This window comes from Cynocephalus volans, chromosome 9 (assembly GCF_027409185.1).
Source record: "Cynocephalus volans isolate mCynVol1 chromosome 9, mCynVol1.pri, whole genome shotgun sequence".
Taxonomy (NCBI): domain Eukaryota; kingdom Metazoa; phylum Chordata; class Mammalia; order Dermoptera; family Cynocephalidae; genus Cynocephalus; species Cynocephalus volans.
The window spans coordinates 122,100,695-122,122,418 of record NC_084468.1 but is presented as its reverse complement, the minus strand read 5'-3'; the positions used below and the strand labels follow the sequence as shown (position 1 = coordinate 122,122,418).

At 33.6% G+C, this 21,724-nt stretch overlaps 1 protein-coding gene across 1 annotated transcript in view; it reads left to right on the top strand.

Moving 5' to 3' along the window:
* Positions 1-21,724, top strand: part of SLC7A11 (solute carrier family 7 member 11) — a 63,490-nt gene that overhangs the window by 13,114 nt on the left and 28,652 nt on the right. Inside the window, exons 4-6 of the mRNA XM_063107481.1 lie at positions 3,667-3,792; positions 7,381-7,480; positions 12,989-13,033. Of these exons, the coding sequence (XP_062963551.1) occupies positions 3,667-3,792; positions 7,381-7,480; positions 12,989-13,033 (271 nt within the window). The remainder of the gene's footprint in view (positions 1-3,666; positions 3,793-7,380; positions 7,481-12,988; positions 13,034-21,724) is intronic.

Here is a 21,724-nt window from a genome sequence, read left to right as displayed (position 1 = left end):
AACTCAATATATCCAGATTCTGTAATCATACTCTTCAAAACCAAAGACAGACTTGAGTTACAGGGGGTGCAGAAAGAAATACTTGCCAGTCTTTAAATCACAGCATCAGTCGTTAACATCCACCTAAACATCCTCTTCAAATACAGCATCCTTCAAATATGTATTTCTTATCTCCAGGATTTATAGATAAAGCTTTCATTGCTGCATTTCAGTTCTTAGGGAACTACATCATAAATAAGTAAATATAGATTACATGTCCCTGTATTTTCATTTTGGTAAAATTTAAGACAAGCCAAAAAAAAAAAAAGGAAAAAAAAAAAAAAAAAAGAAAAAGCCCCAACAGATTTAACTATTTCCTCATGTGTGAATTTAGCAATTACTACTCAAAGGAAGTAAAACTCGAACCAGAATGCTGGCTCAGATAGTTTTGATTATTACAATGAGGATAAAGGATATATATAAAAAAGGAGATATTATTTGTTTCAGAAACTCGGAAAGCTCTTGCATTTAGTGAATCCCAAATCCCTTTTCTATATTGTTGGATAAGCAATATATGCAGACAAATTTTGCTGTGAAGACACATGATGAAACAGCAGTTATAGCCATTTGAGGACCTTCACTGAGCCTCTCTCTGGGTCGGCTGCCTTGCTACTTGTTAAGCTGTACCTTCAGGGTCATAGAGGTACATCTCAGCTGGAATTTGGTGTACCAAATAATGAATTCAATGTCTGGATGCTCAGATAAAGCAGGGTTTTGAGAAACCTTTGAGAAAAATCAGTCTTAGCCAGAAATTTTGTTTTAGCTGTCTGAGAGAAAAGCAAGGTGAGATTATCAGTTCATAACATTGGCTTGATTTTGTATTTCATTTGTCTAAGAAATCTTTACAAAATTTAAGAGAAAATCTCAAATATTCATTTTTTTCTGTTTCAACAGGAATTAGGTACTTACACTTTTTATGAAAGTAACAAACCCTCTTTCCTCCTTTCAAATACACAGATTGTTAGATGTTCCAGAAATGAGAACACTTTTCCCTTTCTCCCTCCCTCCCTCGCTCCCTCCCTACTTTCCTTTTTCTTTTCCTTTCTCTCTTTATTCATTTGTCTTCCTTCTTTTGTTCCTTCCTCTCTATACAACAGCTGTTTTCTATTGTGGACAGCTTTCAGAGATAGTGTTTGGGATTTCAGGGTCTCTATTTAAAAGAAAACAGTGCTCTTTTGTTGCTGGTGGGAAAATAAGACCAATTTTTCCACTTTATGCCAATGTCGAACCTCCTTAATTAAAAAAGTCATTTTCATATGAGGACTCATTTATCACACAGTCATTTGCATAGAAAAAGGAAAGGAATCACTGGATGATGAAGAAGGGAGCAGAGTTGCACTAAATTATTTTCAGTCTGTAACTGCTTAATATTGGAGAGAGATAAATTCATTTTTTGTCATTCCTCTGATAAAATAATGTACTTTGCCATTGACAATGGATCTGTCTATTCCTTCATGTTTTCAGCTTCAAAAGTAGATGAAATATCCCCCCCTTAACCTCCCCTGAAGATTATTGAAGGCTTCAGCCTTTCTGATAATTCTCATCATTACTGCTTTGAAATATTTCTCATTAGTAACCTCCTATTTCACTTTCTATGGAATCTTCCTATCCCTTATTTTTCCCATCTTTCCATTTTTTTCAAAAATAAAATTTCCTTTATTGCTTTATTTATTTTTTAAAAAAAATTTTCCAGCTTTTACAATTACATCTGACAAATAAAATTGTATGACTTAAAGGTGTAGTACGTGATGATTTGATATACAAATAGTTTGTAAAATGATTACCAAAATCGAGTTAGTTAACGCATCTATGACCTCACCTAGTTATCCATCTTTTTGGTTTTGTTTTGTGGTGGGACCATTTAAACAAATTTCAAGTATACAATTCAATATTGTTAAATATAGTTACCAAAATGCTACATGCTTATGATATAATTTATTAAAATAGAAAAATAAACACAAAAGAAAAATGAATACAAAAATTGAAAATTATGTGGTATTCTATAATCTATAAATACCTGCTGTTAATGTTTTGGTAAATACTCTTTCAGATCTTTTCCTTTATCTCTGTCTTTGTGTATCTATCTATCTGTCTGTCTATCTATCTATCTGTCTGTCTATCTATCTATCTATCTATCTATCTAATCATCCATCTCTCTGTAACTTGCTAAATTGGTCAGTAATATATCATGAACAGCCTTTTAGGTAATAAATATTTAACTGCATCATGACTTTAAATGACTGCATATAAACCATTAAAAGGATATACCTTAATTAACCTTTCATTACGAGTCTGAGTTGTTTAAAACTGTTGCCATTATTATGTATTGAGAAAATTTGCACTGATTTTTAAATTCTGAAATGTGCTAGTGATGGTATCAGGTAATGGAAGCTATGAAGATAACTCTTATTATTGTACATATGGAAAACTTCTAATTGCAACTTGAATTACAAGAATCTTGGTTTTGTTTTTTTTTATCCCTTCAGAAATATCTTTATACATTTTTGATATTTGTTTAGGGGGAATGCACTGTAATAAAAATAAAGCTTATAGGTAGTAACTGGAAATGTCAGGAATGAAGTCACTTTTTTTGTTTTGTTTCATTAACACTAAGAGTAAGGTTTTGTTAAGAGTATAAAGTTGAAATTCACTATAACCGTAGTCAATCCAGCAGAGTAGAGGAGGAAGGTCTTAGAGCATCACTATTCATCTTTGTGCCTTAGATTTTTTAACTGAGGATCCAGTTTGTTCATTCATTCAACAAAAATGTGTTAATTATCTATCCGGGCCAGGCGTGGAGCTGGATACTAGCAACACAGAGATAAATAACCCTTGTTTTGTCCTCCAGGTTTTCATGGTCCACAAAGTGGGAAGGGTGAATAATGATTGCTTCTTGGGAAACTGTAGACTGCATTAATAAGAATGAGAAATTTTGCTTGCTTTGAGGCCAGTGTGCATCCTTGTTTGGAAACTCTTTTAGGCTCATCACTTATGACATTTTTTTTTTTGAGTACCAAAACATATCTTGGAAGCCTATACTTCTAGAAAAGGTTGAAAGTGACCTCTTGATGTGCTATTTGGGAAGTGGAGAGGAAAACCAAAAAGAAAAGTGCTGGCTAAAGGTAGTCCTGAGAGTAAAGATGAGATCCCAGCCAACTTCTCCATTTCTTGTCCCTTCTTGAATGTGATTTACATTAGATGGTGTGCCATCATGGACATAGGAAATAGTTGTCACACCAAGCTAAGCAGTCAAATTCAGCAATCTTATCACATGCTGTGGTGATTTCAGGATTTGGTTAGGAGATATTTTTATATGATTGTTAGAGCACTACAATATATATTCATTCTTACTTACACATACAAAGAACAAGGGAGAAATTCTTCCTGTCCAGAGGTTTTATCCAAGTTTCTCAAACTTTAATGTGCATAAATATCATCTGGAGATGATGTTGTAATGCAGGTTTGTATTCATTTGGTCTGGGGCAGTCTGAGATTCAGCATTTCTAAAACACTCATAGGTCATACCAGCACTGCTGGTTCATAGATGGCACTTTGAGTATCAAGAACCTAAGAAGTCTTCATGTGAGTGAGGATTTGCCTTTTGTAACTACTTCCATTTGTTTGCAGCTGTAGTGATGGTCCTAAATAGCATGAGTGTCAGCTGGAGTGCCCGGATCCAGATTTTCCTAACCTTTTGCAAGCTCACAGCAATTCTGATAATTATAGTCCCTGGAGTTATGCAGCTAATTAAAGGTATGGACTGAAAAGTAAATGCTTTTTAAAATACGTATCTTCTTATGGTCTCTTCTAACACTAACTTTTGCTTGTACTAGCAGAATCCTTAATTAGTGTCTGCTTGTGGAGCTTTAATTCTATACTGTCATCTAATTGATTTGAAAGGCTGCTACATTGGAGGTGCATTGGTATTTACCGTTGAATGTCAGCAAGAGGATTAAGACTGGGCCAAGCAACAAAATAAGGCATCAGTGAATTATCTAAGTATAAACTGTTTGAAGTGAAAATTGTTCAAAAATAGTAATAAAGGTTAGAGAGAAAAAGATATCTGGAGAATAATGAAAGATGATCAATCATTCTTTTACTTTCTGATTGTTATTCCTTTTACCTTGAGAGTGATATCCTCAGAAGAGAAGTTAGATATGGGAACAGCATTCCTAAAAAGCAAATATTATATGAGAATAAAAATAGTTGTAAGAACTTAATTTTTGTTACATTATTTTTAATGTGAAATTTGGATTTCTGAAGAAATGTAACATTTTCTAGGGTTATTTGCCTTATAGGGTTATTTGCCTTATAGAGTTTACTATTTAATAAGAAAAAAAGTTGAGAGGTGATGTTATTTAGAGTTTTTTTGTTTTAGAGAGGAAGGCACAGGCCATTGCTTGGACTCAGTGGAAATTGTTGGAAGAGAAAGGTCCACATGAGTTATTTAATTAGCAATGGGCATTATAGTAGGAAATAAATAGGAAAGTGAGAAAACAATTGTAAAGGAGTGACGTATACCTTGGGCATGTTAAGTAATTAATATTTACATTGATATTGACTGTCCCAAGAAAGGGAATTTATAGAGAAATTTAATGACATTTCAGGAAAAGCATTATACAAGGCAAAAAAAAAAAAAAAAAAAGCCAAAGTTCAGCAAAATCATCGCTGTTGGTGGGGGCATTAAACAATAACAAACATTGAAAGATCAGTCACTCTGTAGCTGGAGAAAGGGAGCTGCTGTTGTCCATTTAATATGCCTAATGGGAGATCTTAGAGCTCTGCTGGTGAAATGCTTTCATCAAATCCAGCAACCTCAGATAACTTTTGAACACTAGAGCTCGCACTGCAGAGAAGACATGAATTTGCTCTTCTAATTTACCTTGGCCTCCGCAAAGCTAGGCTGCTCATATTCTATCTTATTCATTAACAATGAAGGCAAAACAATCTGTTTTGTTAGTGTTTTCTTTCTCTGGGCTAACACTTTAGTCTTCTGTAAGGAGTTTCTTTCAGTATTTGGAAACTGCAGAAAATCTGGGTTACAAGCTCTTCTTTAGTTCTAGTTTAGATCCCGAAAGATGATATACTATCCCTTGAAACTAAGATTTATTTTCTTTCTGCTTCTTTTTGGTGTAATGTAAGACAATATAGGTAGCATTATAGACTGCAGTCAATTTTTACCACCTGTATATGTGTGTAAGTTTTGGTTTGGTTGCCCAGATGTTGTCGTATTGAAAATTCTTGAGACCAGAGGTCATAATACATCTCTTGGATCCTTACGGGCAGTTACAATTGAGTGATACTATGATTAATACTTATGATATCAATGCTTACTGTGACCAGGCTTCTTTAATAGATCTCACCCAATAGAGAAATTCCTTGAGAATATTATCACATTTAAAGAAATTTTAGGGCTGGCCAGTTAGCTCAGTTGGTTAGAGTGTGGTGCTGATAACACCAAGGTCTGGTGTTCTATCCCTGTACCAGCCAGCTGCCAAAAAAAAAAAAATTAAAAAAAAAATATTTTGGGGAACGTTCATAACAGGTGTATATTTCTCTATTATTATAAAATTGTAGTTTTCCTTATCTTTAACATGATAACATATTTTTTCACATTAATCTGAAACTCCAGGAAGAGAAAGAACTTACTAATACAGATTGTGCATTTGTTTCTACTCTAATCATATCCTGAAAATAGTTTTGTGTTATGTATTCACTTGTGAAGATTTGTTGAACTTTCTTTTGAATATTATGACTTTCATCTTCCTGAGACCTCTGTTATGCAGCCAATATATTCCTAAAGTTTAGAAACAAAACACCTCTCTTGTAATGCTCTCAAAAAGGCACTTTTGAAGATCCATGCTTGTGACCCAGTCTTTACAGAGTTTGGTTTCTCTCATTGATTATTTGGTGCTGCACTTTTAGGGATATTGTCCCTGTGTGCTTAGGATACCACAGATCAAGATAAAAGAATATTCAACAGATGTTTTTATATTAATTCTAGGATTTATTTTTTTCTTCTATAAGGACACAGAAACATTTTAGTAAAAAAGGCATTTCTGAATTCATATTTATTTAAAAATGAGCTATGTTTGGGAATTGATTACTTTGAGGAAAAAATCATTTAGTATACAACTCGACATTCTTCATTTTTGGTCTCCATTCTCACATATATTATATCAATTTATACATTGTGCCTGGGCAATGCAGGCAACGACTCAGATTTGACTTTGAAGAGAAGAGTGACTCATATACATCATCCACCTCCTGTCCCTCTTTTGTTTTTAGGTAAAGACTGATTTTGAAACAAAGTCACATTTCCCATTTGAGTAATTTCATTTGCTATTTACTTTGGGAAACAGAGACTTTTTCCTGCTTACGTTTGAATATTGGCTGACTAAAGAAAATCTGAATTTCAAACTTTTAAAACTATATACAAGAAAGAGGTTCATTGTAATTAACAAAATAGAGAAAAATGTGATGAATAAAAGCATTCAATCCACACATTGATGCAAATATTTTTGTAACCTATTTATTATAGACTTTGGTATAATTTTTTTTAAAAAATGTTTATTATGCCATTCACTAAGACAGAGTCACAGGGTCAGTGGACTTTCTCTTTAAAGGATCAGATAGTATCTATTTTCAACTTTGTGGACCATAGATAGTCTTTGTCACAATTACTCAACTCTGCTATTGTAGCCACGGACAATACTTAAATGAGAGGGCATGGCTGTGCTTCAATGAAACTTTATTTACAAAAGAGGTTTGCAGGTTGGGATGGCAGATTTGGTCTGGAGGGTTTTCCAACCCCTGTTCTAGAAGGTACGTGTCTAATGAACTATCGGGAACAAACGGAGAACAGAAGGTTAAATGATATTGGAAGGTGGTCCTGGGGTTTTGTGCCATGTCCTCATTGAGGATTGACCCTCGATTTTTCTTTGCATTTCTTGCTAAGCAATACATTATTCTCACTTTTAAGAATTCTATATCACTCCTACCTACTATAGTAGCAGAAGATTCTTTAAACTTCTTTCATGGTCAAAGAAGAGGCATGCTCAAACAAGGGATTATTTTTTTAAATGCCATTTTCCTTTTTGCTATAGTTTTATTAAAAGAGAAATGTGAAATAGTGTTAGTGGTGATCAATATACTCTGGGGCTCCTGCTCTAGAATAGGTAATGTACATATTAATAGATAAAGTTGGTAATGAGCAGGGAGTTAAGAAATCTAGACCTAAAACATTAATGTTCATCAGCTTCTCACCCCTTGTTTATGGTTAAAGAGTGAATAATAACCAATTCTTTGAAAAAATCCTAATATCTTTCTATTCTATTGCAGGGCAAACACAGTACTTTAAAGACTCATTTTCAGGAAAAGATGCAAATATTATGGGGTTGCCCCTGGCTTTTTATTATGGGATGTATGCATATGCTGGCTGGTAAGTTGATATCTCCAGATATGGTGGTTTGTAAGGTTCATTAACTCCTTCAAGTGCTTTGATTAAGTGCCAAGCAAGGTGCTAGGCAAATGTGAGTAGCTGTAATCCAGTAAGACATGCTTTACTTAAAATGGAAAATTTGGGTGGCCCCTACACTAGGCCAATTACTGTACATATGACTAAATGCAAATGTAACTGAGGTTTTCAGTCAAGGTGACTATACACTTAGCCTTATGTCATGAAAAACAAATACTCAGTGTTAAGAACCAGCACAAATCATTTATAAGTATGTATCAGTAAGGACATAATAATGCCATAAGATATCAAAGAATAGTACTTTGCTTGTTAAAAGGTCTTTCAACTAAAGCTCCAAGGTTATTTACAAATAGTGATTAATTGATTTTTTTCCTCACCAACCCAGGAGAAAGAGAAATCATTCAGATATGGAAATAAATGTTCCCAGGTGGTGAAATGGTACTCTAAAGGCAGGGAAGGAGAAACCAGAATAATGAAATCAGCTACACTAGAAAATCTTATACATTTTAAAGGACTTTACAAATTCCTTAAAAATTCCCCAACATCTGAAAACAAAAATATGCAGCAATGTCAGTGCGTCTTTCTGTGATACCTCTCATTCTGGTAAAGGCATTAGAACTTTGTATTTATGCCTTGCTTTGTTCAGATACTTGTATAACAATAATCACAGATAAGAGTGGGACTTTTTCCCACATAAATTTTATTGACCCGGTAAGATTTTAGTTGAAGTGACTCTTGCAAGAAAGGCCACTAGGTACAAAATTATTATTTAAACATCAAATCAAAATCATTGTAGTAAGATTAAATTTTATTGTTTTAGAGTAAATCATGATTATATTTCTTTAAAATTATTTATAGAGCTAATAATTACACAGCTTTAGTGTGAGACTGTTCTGTGACCATAAAAATAATATAAGGAAACTATACTGGCTGAAAACTTGTATAAATCCATTTCTAACACAAATGTAATTTCCTTTTGTTTCTTTAGTTTTTAGGATCATACCTTCCAGGGAACGCATGGAATATAAAGATATATTTCAAAATAAATGGAGCATTTATCCTGTCATGAAAATATAGCATTAGAGGAGAATTAAGAGAATACAGAACCTTAAAATTTTAACATGGCTTTTGAAACAAAGTATGTTTGAAGGTTGTTGGAGTGTAGCTCTGAGAAGTGTACAATATTTGTATATTCCCAGAATATTTTTATAGCCATTGTGTGTAAGCATTAGTTTTGAATCACTCAGTGTTTTTGAAGTCTTCTTACTTTTGTTCAAAGCACAGTGTGGTGCTAGGCAAAGAAAAGAACTGAGTGTGATCACAGAGTCAGAAGCAAAATCAACTGTTCCATGGCTATTCAGCCTGATCAGAGCTCTGTGCCCTGGGGCTTCAGCCAAGCCACTGGGAGGCTCGCCTGAGATGCCAGAGCAAAGTGGGGAGGTGGCAAAAGCTTTCAGCCATGGCCAAGTGTTGGGAGCCTGGCAATATGCAACCAGGAATGTGGAATGTGGAGACAGTCACAAGGGAGATTTGATTAATTCTGTTGAATGAAGTTTCTTTTGCCTGTGAGAACCCTGCATCTGTTCCCACGGAATCAAAAAATATTCTTCCACCCTACTCACTCCTCCACGACCCAGAACTGAATATTCAGGTCACCTGCTGTATGGAGAGCAAATTTTCTCCACTTCTGTAGGTTTTTGAGGGCCAGTAGATTTCTCCATGTATATAGACTCTTTTCATTATGAAAAAAAATTATCTTATTAATATTTAATTTTACTGATGCTGAATCCAAAATGTGTCTGTTTACGGGATAAAAGGGTTTATGTGAATCTTTCTATACTTTTACCCATTTAAATCCTTATGTCTCCTCCCTATTTTAAAGACCAAGAAACTGTTGATTTCCTTATATTCTTGAGGGTTCAATCACAATATTGAAAAATAAGTCCAGGATTTTAAACGGAATGTTATCTGATACAAGTGGCTTATGTAGGGGACAGATAAATGACTGTGTTTCTATAACGGGCTGTTGTGTTACCTGAATGCTGCTTTGTGAAGAAGTAGAAATATCTTCTTGTTAATCTATGGCCATCAGTCTTAGAAAAAGGAAGCTGTGTTTAGAAAAAATAGTCTTTTGGTTTAGAGTTCCAAAGGAAAAGTTATTATCTGTATGTAAATAGAACAAAATGGAGGCTAAACGAATTCCCAAAGAGAGGGACAGTATGCACTTTCCAAATGTGACCCCTGCCCTTCCGACCTCTATCTTTCATGATATAATTGCAAGACTGAGTTGTGGAATTGTAAATGGGATATATGAGCCACCATTCCTGTGCTGCTGTTATGACAAAGTTTGGCAAATGAAATAAAATAAAATAAAGGTGGGGGCATTGCAAATGAGTGAGACAGAAGCAAAGCAGCTATTGTCATCCGAGCTTACTGCCCAGCCTGTTAGTGTGGAAGTGAAAGCAGCAAGAGCATTGTTGTCCTGGAGACCTTGCTCTGTTAGCAGTTGGGAAAAAAACAGCATCAGACCTTGGGGAGTCTAAACAGAGTAGGCTTTTGGCTTTGAGGAGTGTAGAACCTTTCTAGAATGACGAAAACTCCTTCACAGAAACATGATTAGGAGAAAAGAAATCATTAACCCCTGCAGGTCACAGAGTTGCGTCAGTACAATGTTAATATTATTGCAAATGTCTGTGTTCAGAGAAATATACCTGCCAATCCTGCTTGTGGCTTTTGGGAAACTCAACCAATTTCAGTCCCATGTCCTGATCCAAAGCTAAATATTATTTGATAAGATTTTTTGAAAAATGGTGTGATAGAAAAATAGTTTTGGAGTGTCCTTTTTTTCTCCCTTTCAGATCCTATCCTCAATGGATTTAGTCTTTCTAAAGCACCTGCTGGGATTATTTTGTACCATTGTGTCAAATCTAATCTAAAGAATAAGCTTCTTTTTAAAATAATTCACATAGCTGGGTATTGGAATGCATTGCCAGCATTGCAGTGGCTTTTATGCACAATCATGGAAAAGCTGAACAATAGATCTTGTGAACGTTCTCTAGAGGCCTTGAGGAGATGTAAACCAAAGAGAATACTAAGGACTTGTGGCTGGAGACTAGGAGACCATAAAGGTGGATTTCCCACAGGATGCAAATGCTTGGGCTAATATAAGAAGCTTTCTCTTTCCTACGCCCCAACTTGTCCCAAGCCCTTTCCTTTTCTTTATTCTCTGGAGCTATGGCAAATATTTGAAATTGTGTTCTTTTTAAAATAAATATTTTCTTTCTTGTTTTAACATTGTTGGAAAAGACCAGTTTCTAAAACAACTGTTAAGAAAGAACTGGTGTTTTTGACATGAGAAGCCTAGAAATATTTCTTAGTGTGTGTGTGATTTTTTGTTTTTGTTTTTTGCATTTTCTTCCCGTACTTTCGGTTGCCCTAGGCTTATAACAAACACACCATATTCCAGATAGAAGTACTGATTGTTGCTTGCTTTCCTGGTATAACTACAAACTCTATTTTTTAGTCATTAAAAATACTTTAGTCATTAAAATTACTTTCTAGTCATTAAAAAAAAAAATCCTTGGTTGCTAACTTTTTAGATCACTTTTATTGCTATGTTTTCTCAGCTTTTCAAATGTTTCTACTTAACATAGTCCTTAACATTGCAGATAACTAACCTGGAACATCAACTTGCCTACTTGTGAATTTAGATGGGGTTTTTATAAAGATGGAGCAAGACAGGTTTCCTCATCTTTGTTTTAGGTTGTGAGATACTTTAAGTACCTTAAGGGCTGATGAACTACTTATTCCAGCCATTTGGTTTTAGATTGTAGAGAATTTGTACCTATAGACCTGTGCTCCTGTGTACCTATGTAAAATGTTATTTTTACCATATAAGAAATAATAACAGAAGAGTATATTGAAAATATGACTTTTTTATTTTGTGAAAATTTTCTGAAACTATGAAATAAAGTAGAAAGGTCTTTGTCACTATGTGTTTAGCTCTTCCCAGAATGCACTCATATTTTTCCCATTTTCATGATCCAATTACCTATATATGCTTTTTCAAAGATAGAGTTTGCCTTGATATTACATTGTGCAATCTCAGGAGAAAACGATGAGCGCTTTAAAGGGACTGCAGAAGTCCCTTTAGGTTGGAAAACAAAGTCAAGGATGCAGGGTGGTAGACCACAAAGTAAAGAAAAGGAATCTGAATTTCTCTAGGGCTGGCTTTTAGGGTAATGTTTACAAAGCTATGAAATTTGAAAGTAAAATATTATGTGCTAGAATGCTTCATGTCAGGTAAGAGACCCAGAAAAGTGCTCTAGACTTGGGAAATGTTCAAAATTTCATGCTATTTAGATATCAACATGTGGTATAATGACCAATAATGTGCTTAAAATTAACTGCATAATTGTATAAAATAGAGAAATGGTAACTTCATAGTTTTGTGACTTGAAGTTATTTGATATGCATGCTGAAAACTAGTGAACCGAAAGGAAGAAGTGTGAATTGAAAATTTATTTTTTAATTTTAATTTTTAATTATAAATTGAAAAATTATAATTGCATACATTTATGGGATACAAAGTGATGTTATGATCTGTAAATACAATGTGGAATAATTAAATCAAGCTAATTAACATGTCCATTACCTCAAATACTTACCACTTTCTGTGGTAAGAACATTTGAAATTTACTCTCTTAGCAATTTCAAAATGTATAACATTATTTATAGCAATTTATCCTTCTTGTGCAATGAGTTTATATCTAGGAAGCCAGTAATAGTTCCCTAAAACTGGGAAATGCTGCTGCCATACTTATATTGCACAGTAAGTTTTGATTGACTTGTCTCCACCACTAAAATTTGGATTCCCAGAGTGAAAGATCACCTTGCACTTACATTCTGTTCCCACTCCCTCTGTCACACTTGCAATGCAGAATACTAAGTTGTTGCTCATATTTCTGTACATAACCACTCTGCAACACTTGTGCTATGCTCAATCTGGAATGTCCTCACACGGCCTCACCAGAGCTAAAGGTGAAGCATTCTTGAAGGCCCAAGTTGGGCTGTGCCTCCTCTAGGAAATCTCCATTGACCTACCAGGTTGGGCTAGACCTGCCCTCTGGCTCCCACGTGCTTGCTCCAGCACTGCCTCCCGTGCCATATCCCACTATTTCACAGTATTCTTTGGGCCATTCTATAAACTATGAGCTCCTTTCAGAAAAAAACTGTGGACTTTCCACTTTCATACTCTTAGTGTCTGACACATGATAAGCACTGCACAAATATGGTTTAATAGAAAAATAATTTGTGAGAGATTTTGGTTGTTGAATATTTTTCATCTTATTAGAAGTATTTTTTACAACATTTTCGTAATTCTGCATTCAATTTTAAATATTTAAATTTTGACACTTTGGATTGCAATGGTATAATATATTAATAGCTTATAATTCATTTATATATTTTAAGGTTTTACCTCAATTTTGTTACTGAAGAAGTGGAAAACCCTGAAAAGTAAGTAGCTGTATTTACTATGAAATTTTTACGAGGAATAGAATTTATGATTACACAGCTGTGAAAGCAGACTTGAATTCAGTGTGGGCCGGTCAACTTTCTCATCATCATCACCATTATTATTCTCTTAGGGAGGTAAAATTTATTTGATTTTATCATAAATTATATGTAAAAGATTATATATTCTACACTCAATACTAAATTACCTTCTAACTTGAAAGCAGAAAAGAATAAAGTTATATTTTATAGGTAATCTATTCCTTATAAATATATACATATAATTTAACATGGGCTCTCAGCTACACATGTATAGCTTAAACTCAAAAAGTTGATTATTTCTAATAATTAATATAACTTTTTTTCATAACTCTCCAATTAAAGAGTATAGTAGTAAATGGACAACTAGTTTTGAAAGCCTAGAAATATTTAGATGATTTGATGATTTATATGTTTCTAAAATGAACTAATTTAGAAAAATAAATTATTTTTATAATTTGTAAACACTTGGCTTTGTACAGAAAAACAACACTAAAATTCTTGGGCAAAAGAGGGAAATTTTAAGAAGTATAGCATAAAATACAGACTAAACTATAAAGTTGCTTAATTCATCTCATTTTTATTGAAGATCTGCTATGTTCTAACCATTGGCCTAGGAACATCTTACATGGTGAATAAGACTTGTCTTTAAGTATTTTACTGTTTAATCAGTAAGTCAAACGTATAAACAAATAAATGTAACACTATTATCAACACCATAATAGATTATTTACTCATTTTGGCAGAGAGAAAAGGAGGAATACTTAATTCTATCTGGGGAGATGTTGCTTATATAAAGTCTCAAATGATGAATAAGTGTTCCCGAGGTAAATATGAGAGAGAGAGAGAGAAAAATAAAAATAAAATAAATAAAAATAAATATAAATAAAAATTAAAAAGTAATAAAAAATTAAATGCTTTTAATTTGATATATCATTTTAAGGTCTTTTAAAAATTTTGTTTGTTTGTTTTTGTGGTTGGCCAGTAAGGGGATCTGAACCCTTTGCTTTTATCAGCACCATGCTCTTACCAAGTGAGCTAACCAGCCAACTCTTAAGGTCTTAAACTAAGGAACTTCTCAGAAGAGACTAAGAATTGATTTTTGAGGTCAATGTTATGACTAATTGCTAAAACTTAATTTGAAGAAAGAAACCTCTGATACCTTTTTGTTCTTTCACATGAAGTAGTTGGATATTCAATTTTTACATGGAGGAATCTATGTAAAACTTAGCTAACACATTTATTTTCTCAAAATTAAAATATGGGAGATCCACAAAATCCCCTAATGTACAGTAAACTGTTAATGTTGTATTATGTATTTTTCAACCAAAGAACTCAGGGTTTTGAACAATTTAGTCAAAGTCTTAATTTTTAAAATAACATTCCCCTGTAGTGTTGACAATAAGTTGAGGTCTTTTAAAACTGAATTTTATTTTTTAAACACAGAGACTGCTTTGAGAAAATATTTGAATATCAAGAACAGATGGTAAAATTATGTGGATCTAGTCCAGATGTATAATTTGTATTATTTTGTAGGTAGATTCAGCTCCAAAATACCTTTAGTTACAAGGGAGAATAATTATGATTCCATCTACTTTGTGATGTGCCAAGATAAATGTGTTTCCCAATCAGTCATGGGTGCATGTGTCCAGGTGTGCTGTAACATGCAACTTTCTGGCAGCTGGTGAAATGAATCATTAGCCAAAGATACTACACCTTTTACTATCCTCCCCATCTAGGCAATAAAATTTTTCTAAAACTGTGACCTAATGGAAAAGGTGATAATTAATTTAGATCACTAAAAATAGCAATGTGATTTAAAATATGTAGAATGCAGAGTAAGATTTCATGATCTCAATTGACTACCCTTTACATGTAGTTTCATTTCAAGAAATCTTTCAAATTACCTAAATTATCTATAAAATAATTTCTGACCTGCTATTTTAAGCATGCCTTATAGAACAGTTCCTTAAGTGTTGTAACAAGTGAGAGATAAACTTGGGCAAAATTCATGTTTATATGATTACATTTATAATGTTAAGACATTTTCCCAGGATCTTCCTTGCAATGTTTTCTTCTCCAAGAGAGCTTTGGATTTATGGAAGTAGCAATCTTTCAAGTGCAATGGTTACGTTGAACTTTTGTAGTGATATAAGAATATTGCCTTTAATTTTATCTTGGTGGCTTGTTCCATAAATAAATGTATTAGAATAAGAATGGTACATTGAGGGACATGAATATGCAAAGTTTGGACCACAAAGGTAATTGGATCCCAAAGACTGGATTAGGGAGAAATTGGCAGAGGGCCACAACAAATGTTTACATTGTGTAATGATAAAAAAATGTTATTGTCCCCCCAAATGGGATGTGTAGTAATAATCGCTAATGTATGCATTTGTTTTTAAAAATCAAAGCGTTTTTGCAAATATAATGAATTTTGCCGTATGACATTACTTTTGTGGGGACTATGCAATTTGTCATTGTTCAAAGAGTTACACAGTGCAAAGAACATGTTATTGAGATGTACAATGTTTGTAATCCTGCTCTTAGATTGATAAATCATGTCTTGTGTTGATGAAAGCAAAGAAATGAATTGCTTTGCTTTGACCTTGGGGGTCTGAGATTAGTCTTTTTGTCTATCAGTCTTGTTCCGTGTTCTTCTCACTTCATTTATTCTCTCTGTTCTGAAGAGCTGAAAATAGTAGACTTAGAGGAAGTCAATAAAGCTTGATATCATCAGTCATTTTTGAAGAACAGGCTATCAACATTCTCTGAATACTCAACTTCAATAGAAGATTTAAATAATCAGAGTGTCAAGTTTAATGAATACTTTGCCTACTTCTAATATATATTAATTGATGCCTCAAAGACATCACACCTTGTACCAGTGATGACTTAGAAGAACAGAGGCTTGGTTTGGGAAAAATGCCCAGAGACCTTTAAGGCAGTTTGAATGATCAGATTGGTCTATGAATTGTTCACAAACATTCACATTATTGCCATTCAGTTCAGATGTTGCAGTCTTAAAAAATTTTAGAATATGTATTTTAATTCCTTATTGACTGTTTAATTCCTGATTATCCTATTTTATAAGGCCTATTACTTATAGGACATATAACACTGTTAACCTGACTAAAAACACAGCAAAATAAAACAAACAAAAATATCTTGCTTAAATATGTTGTAGCAAAGTTGTATAACAAACGACTAAAGGTTAATTTGAAGTCTTTTATCTTGCATTTTGGTATTTTAAGGATGCAGCTTTCTATGAGAGACAAATCTTTCTCTTTGTATGCTTTATAGCTTTCTAATTTAATAGTTGCCAGAAAACAGCAGTTAATGTCGAATATGCTTGTATAAGTGCAGATTACATCAATATTTTATTTTGTGATTTTTTTCAAATTTCAAGATAATGTTGTCTACATTCTTAGAATATTTCTAAAGTTTCTATTTCAAATACTCAAGTGATATATGTTCTTAGGGGATGTAAACTAATTTTCATAGAAAGTTACCTCACTATAAATAAATGTATATAGAAAAATCTGAATTGTTAGAGAGATTTAATTTATAAAAGAGTTTGACAAATGAATCTCTTGAAAAATGAGGTCTCCTAATAGAGTTAAATTGTGAAATTGAATTTACATCCAAGCTTGCAAAGACTTTCCCTTTGACAAAATGAGGCATCTCTTTATTAATGACAGGAAGGCATCATTAGAATTATCTTAAAATGTGGTACTGCTTCTCTTCAATTGTTGAAATAATTGATACCTCAGTTAAAATTATTCTATCTTGTGCTTTTCTTCTGATAGTATACATAAAGTTTGGTAAATCTGTTTTTAAATATGCTTCATAGTAGGAGTATAATTATACTGGTTGAGTAACTGAGGCAGACAAAAGGTCAATATTTGTCCAGATGTCACAGAAAATAGATGATTCTATGATCAGAGAATAAGGTCACTAAGTTGCTCTTCCTTGTCTTTGCTCAGTCTAAAAATTTCTCACTAATGGAACATGTAGTTGATGTACCTTGGGATCAAAATTCTTGCATTTCTCAGCTTCACATATGCATAAAAAATACATTTGGCTCAAAGACAGTTTGCTCATGTAAGGCTGAAGTGTCAAATAAGTGGTGCAGAAATTATAGGATTATATTATAATATTTTATCATGGGGTAATCAAAGAAGACAGATATTAATCCTTCAAGTGCTTTGTGGAAGCCATTTAGATTTTTTAAAAAAAATTTTTAAAGATTCCAACCCCACTATGAGGCAAAATTTGAAGGGCAATGCTTTTGAATGCTTTACTTCCTTTCATATTAGTTGTTTCTAAGTTCTATTTTTTAAAAATCTTATTGAAGCTTATATATTGAGTGTAGAATAATAAACTCATGTTTTAGGAGCAATAACAGTAGCAGATTTAATTTTACCCTATGTTTCTGTTCCCTTTAGCTAGCCAAAAACAAGATGCCACAGTGTGATGATCATTTGATAGAATCACAGAATTTAAGAATTAGAAGGGATCTTGGGGATCATCTAACTTAGTTTTTCACCGGAATCAAAAATCCGTTCTATAATATCTTTAAGCAGCAATAATTCATATATGATAACATGAGAAACTGGCTATAACTTCCTTACATTGGGCTGCCAATAATTTTCATTTGCTTATGCTGATTAACAAGCTGCTAATTGCTCTGACAATTTCAAGCGCAGATAAATTGTCGGTCGGGTGGCATAAGTAGGGTGGGTCAAAACATCTTGACCTCAGTAGGTGCAACCCAAATGAGGAATTAAATAACACACACCAGAGATTCCAGGGTTAGAATCTCCTCCCCTGAAAGGAAATACCTTCCAAAATTAGAAGTATAAAGTCAATCATTAGATTATCTCCTGCTTTTGAGTTCACACTTTTGTAGTTCCCATCATCCATATTCTCATTTATGCAAATCAGCTACCTGTGTACTCTTCTCTACATATGTCTGAATTTGAAAGTCAGGTGATTGAGCCCAAAATGTGGCTTATAAGTACATTTTATATTCTGGATCATACTTGGTGAAAACCTTCTTAGACCACTAAAATCTAGTCTGCAGTCTGCCACTGCTTGGGCATTCATGCAGATTCAATATTTTTTAAGACTGTCACTTAAATAGAATAATACCTCATGTGGTTCATTACCGGCAGAGACACGACGCATCCAGGTCATCATATTCACACACGCTGTGCACTAAAATCATTTTGATGATTTTGTTCCAGTCACATTCAAACATTGACTCAGCTTATCGATCTACTTAGGAAAATGAACAACTTTTGAATTTATATAGGCACCAGCTAAAACTGTATTACCAGTATAAGCATCTCAAATAAGCCAAATGAAGTTGAGACTTTCCAGTGAAGAAAAGATGTCCCTCACTTTTATGAACTTTGAGAATATTTACTTACTGAGTCTTTGAAAATAGCACTGGTTCAGGAAATCAAAATTCTAATCCTGTTTCTGAACTAGCTGTTTGACCTTGGACAGACCTCTAAATTGCTTCTGAATCTTTATTTACCGCTTTTAAATGGAGGGTAATAATCCCTATATTATAGTTCTCATGGGGTTGTAAGGATAAAATATGTGAAATTCAAAAATGTTAATGAGCTTGACAAATAATATATAAACACCATCTGCAATGAAACCTATATTCTTCAGAGATTAGCATATTTCATAATCTTTGAAAAAATTAGAGGATTAGCATAATTGTTTTATGTACGGGGGTGCTTTTTCTCCACACATGACCTATTAATCAGCTTGAAAAGTTGTTCTGCATCATCAGCAAAGCACCCAATTATTAGTAGTTAAAAGGTTCAAAAGATGATGAAAATTGCTTTTTATTTTATAGTCTCTAACCTCCCTCAGGTGACAATATGCTAACACATCATAATCAGAATGAATTTCCTGGCAGATTTTTTTTTCCTTCTGAACCAAATATTTGTATGCCCACACCCATATTGTCATTGTCACACTGTTAGCTGATTGTGCTGATATAATGGATGGACTGTACTTCCCCTGCAGTCAAATATTTTTAGGTTTATGATCTTACCAAGAAATTCCTTTATGAAATATGACACACAAGAGCTTTATCTGAGTGGTTGGTATCATATATTTTAACATCTTATTTTTGCTTTTTCAAGAAAAGATGCCATTAAGTTGGTACAAAATAGGAGAATACAAGCACAAGCTTACCCCCAGATAGTTTTTATAAATTTTTGCCTAATTTAAATATATACAGTCTGTCTTAGTCCATTTTCTATTGCTTATAATTGCAAACCTGATACTAGGTAATTTGTAAGAAAACAAAATCTATTTCTTATAGTTTTGGAGACTGAGAAGTCCAAAGTCCAGGAGGCACATCTGCTGAGAGCTGCCTTCTTGGTGGAGAGTCTCTACAGAGTCCTGTGGTGACCAGGGTAGACGAGGAGGGGGAAGAGCACTTTAATGTTCACTTTTTATGCTCACATGCCCTCCTTATAAAGCCACCAGTCCATACCTGTTATAACCCATTAAAACATTAACCCATTACTCTGTGAATATATTAATCCATTCGTAGTAGCAAGGTTCTCATGATCCAATCACCTCTTAAAGGCCCCAGCTTTCAACACTGCCACATTGGGAATCAAGCTCCCGCATGAGTTTTGGAGGGGACAAACATTTAGACTATAGCAAAGCCATTATTAAAAATGTAAACAGTATATGCTATTGACTAGGAGATAGATTAGAGGGTAAAGGTAGCACTACAGATTATGTTTAGTAACATAGATATTATCTCTGTTGTGTAGTGCAGACAGCTGAAGCTCAGAGAAGTGGAGTAACTTCTCATAACCATGTAATTAGCCAATGAGAAAACTAGGTTTGTAGCTAGTGGGATGGGGGAAGGCTGTGGCAAGTTTTCGGTGTATAGTAAGCAGTGCTTGGGGAAGATTAACCCGATGGCAGGTTCAGTGGATTTTCTTTTTGTGACACACATGTAGTTGAAAGAAAAGTTGTAGTCCATGTAGACATTTCAATCTTCTTCTGCATGTTTATTTTTAATAAAAGCATATTTTAAAAGTTAATTTCCTCCTACACTTGTACCATTGCTAAAGTCAGACAAGGTGACAAATTATGTGACAGAAATTCTGGAAATAGCAACATAATCTCCACTGTCTTGGTCCAAAGACATGGATTAAAGTGTTTAGAGAAAAAGGAGGAGTCAAAGTAATGTTCCTATATACTCTTTTCAAAAATATAGGGCCATCTTTTTTTAAAAAATGAAAAAAGTGCTATTATTTATTCTTTATGCCAATAGAAGATCAAATGAGATTAAATTAAATGAGAAGATAGTTAATTTTAAAGTAAAATTTGTGTTTCAAAAGTATTGAAACGAGAATTTGGTTAGGTAAAATAGAAATAAAAGGGATTATTGTTTAGTTACAATTCTTGAGATTTCAGGTTGAAAAAATGAGGCAGATTGTTGCCTAAATTTGCTCCTAGTTTTATAGTATTATGGATCTATTTTTAGAATAGTGACTATACAGGAACCCATGTGGGGAAGCATACACCATACCGCAGGCCCATGTTATTAGGGGAGGGGAAGGTATCACATAGTAGTAAGATAAAGGACACCCTTAGATTTTAAGGTCAAATAGAAATCCTAGGTCAGAGTTTGAACATATTTCCAATAAGACATGTTAAATATAATCCAGCTGGAATTGTATTTATTTATGTATCATTTAATGCTGCTTACCTAAAGAAAGAGAGGGAGAGATCTTTGTAATAACTTTCCCCAACTCTTGAGTGGGTATTCTAATGCTTAACTTGCAGAGTTTTTGTGAGAATTAGAAATAATATACTAATGTGTCTGACAATACTTTGTTCATAGTAGACACTTATTTAAAGGTAGACCATTTTCTTTTTATTGTTGTTATTAAACATCATGTCATTAGTTCATTTGTAACCCCATAGGGATTTTTCAGGTTAGGATTTGTGGACATGGGTAAGCTGTTTCTTTTCTTTTGCATTGTTTGAGTGTTGTGTTTGATATCTGTTATCACAGGGTAAAAGAATCTCTTGTTTGAAACACTTTTCCATGGGAAGCAGAAATTATCTCAGTTTCAGAGTCAGGCGTTTGTAATCTCCAACTTTGAGGTTGTTTTTCAAAAACATATAATATTTCAGTAACTAGTTTCCTAAGAAGACAGGCTCATAGTTTTTTAAATCAGATGGTTTTCCTGGTTAACTATTCATTGCTGGGCCATTTCCCTTTCTTTTCTTTTCTTAGAGTCTCTCTCTCTTGAAATTACAGAAGTGGAACGGATAGACCTGTTTTTAACAGAAGCCTAATGGTAATCAATAGTGATGCATGTTAGTGGAGGATGAGGTGTTCACATACAATGGCCACTGTATTATGTATTAAGCTATATAACACAATATGGAAAATAGTTGATGAAATTAAGTTTATGGAGTAGCACTCAAAATATTCTGCAATATGTGATAAACTAAAGTTTATAATATATAGTAATATAGCACAAAATGAGAGACTAATGGTAAGAATGCATAGTTTTACTAGCAAAGTTGTTTCTCGTGCTTAATAGACTGCCCATCACACAGTACTTTTTATGGGCATCCCAAGTCCCCCCTTCT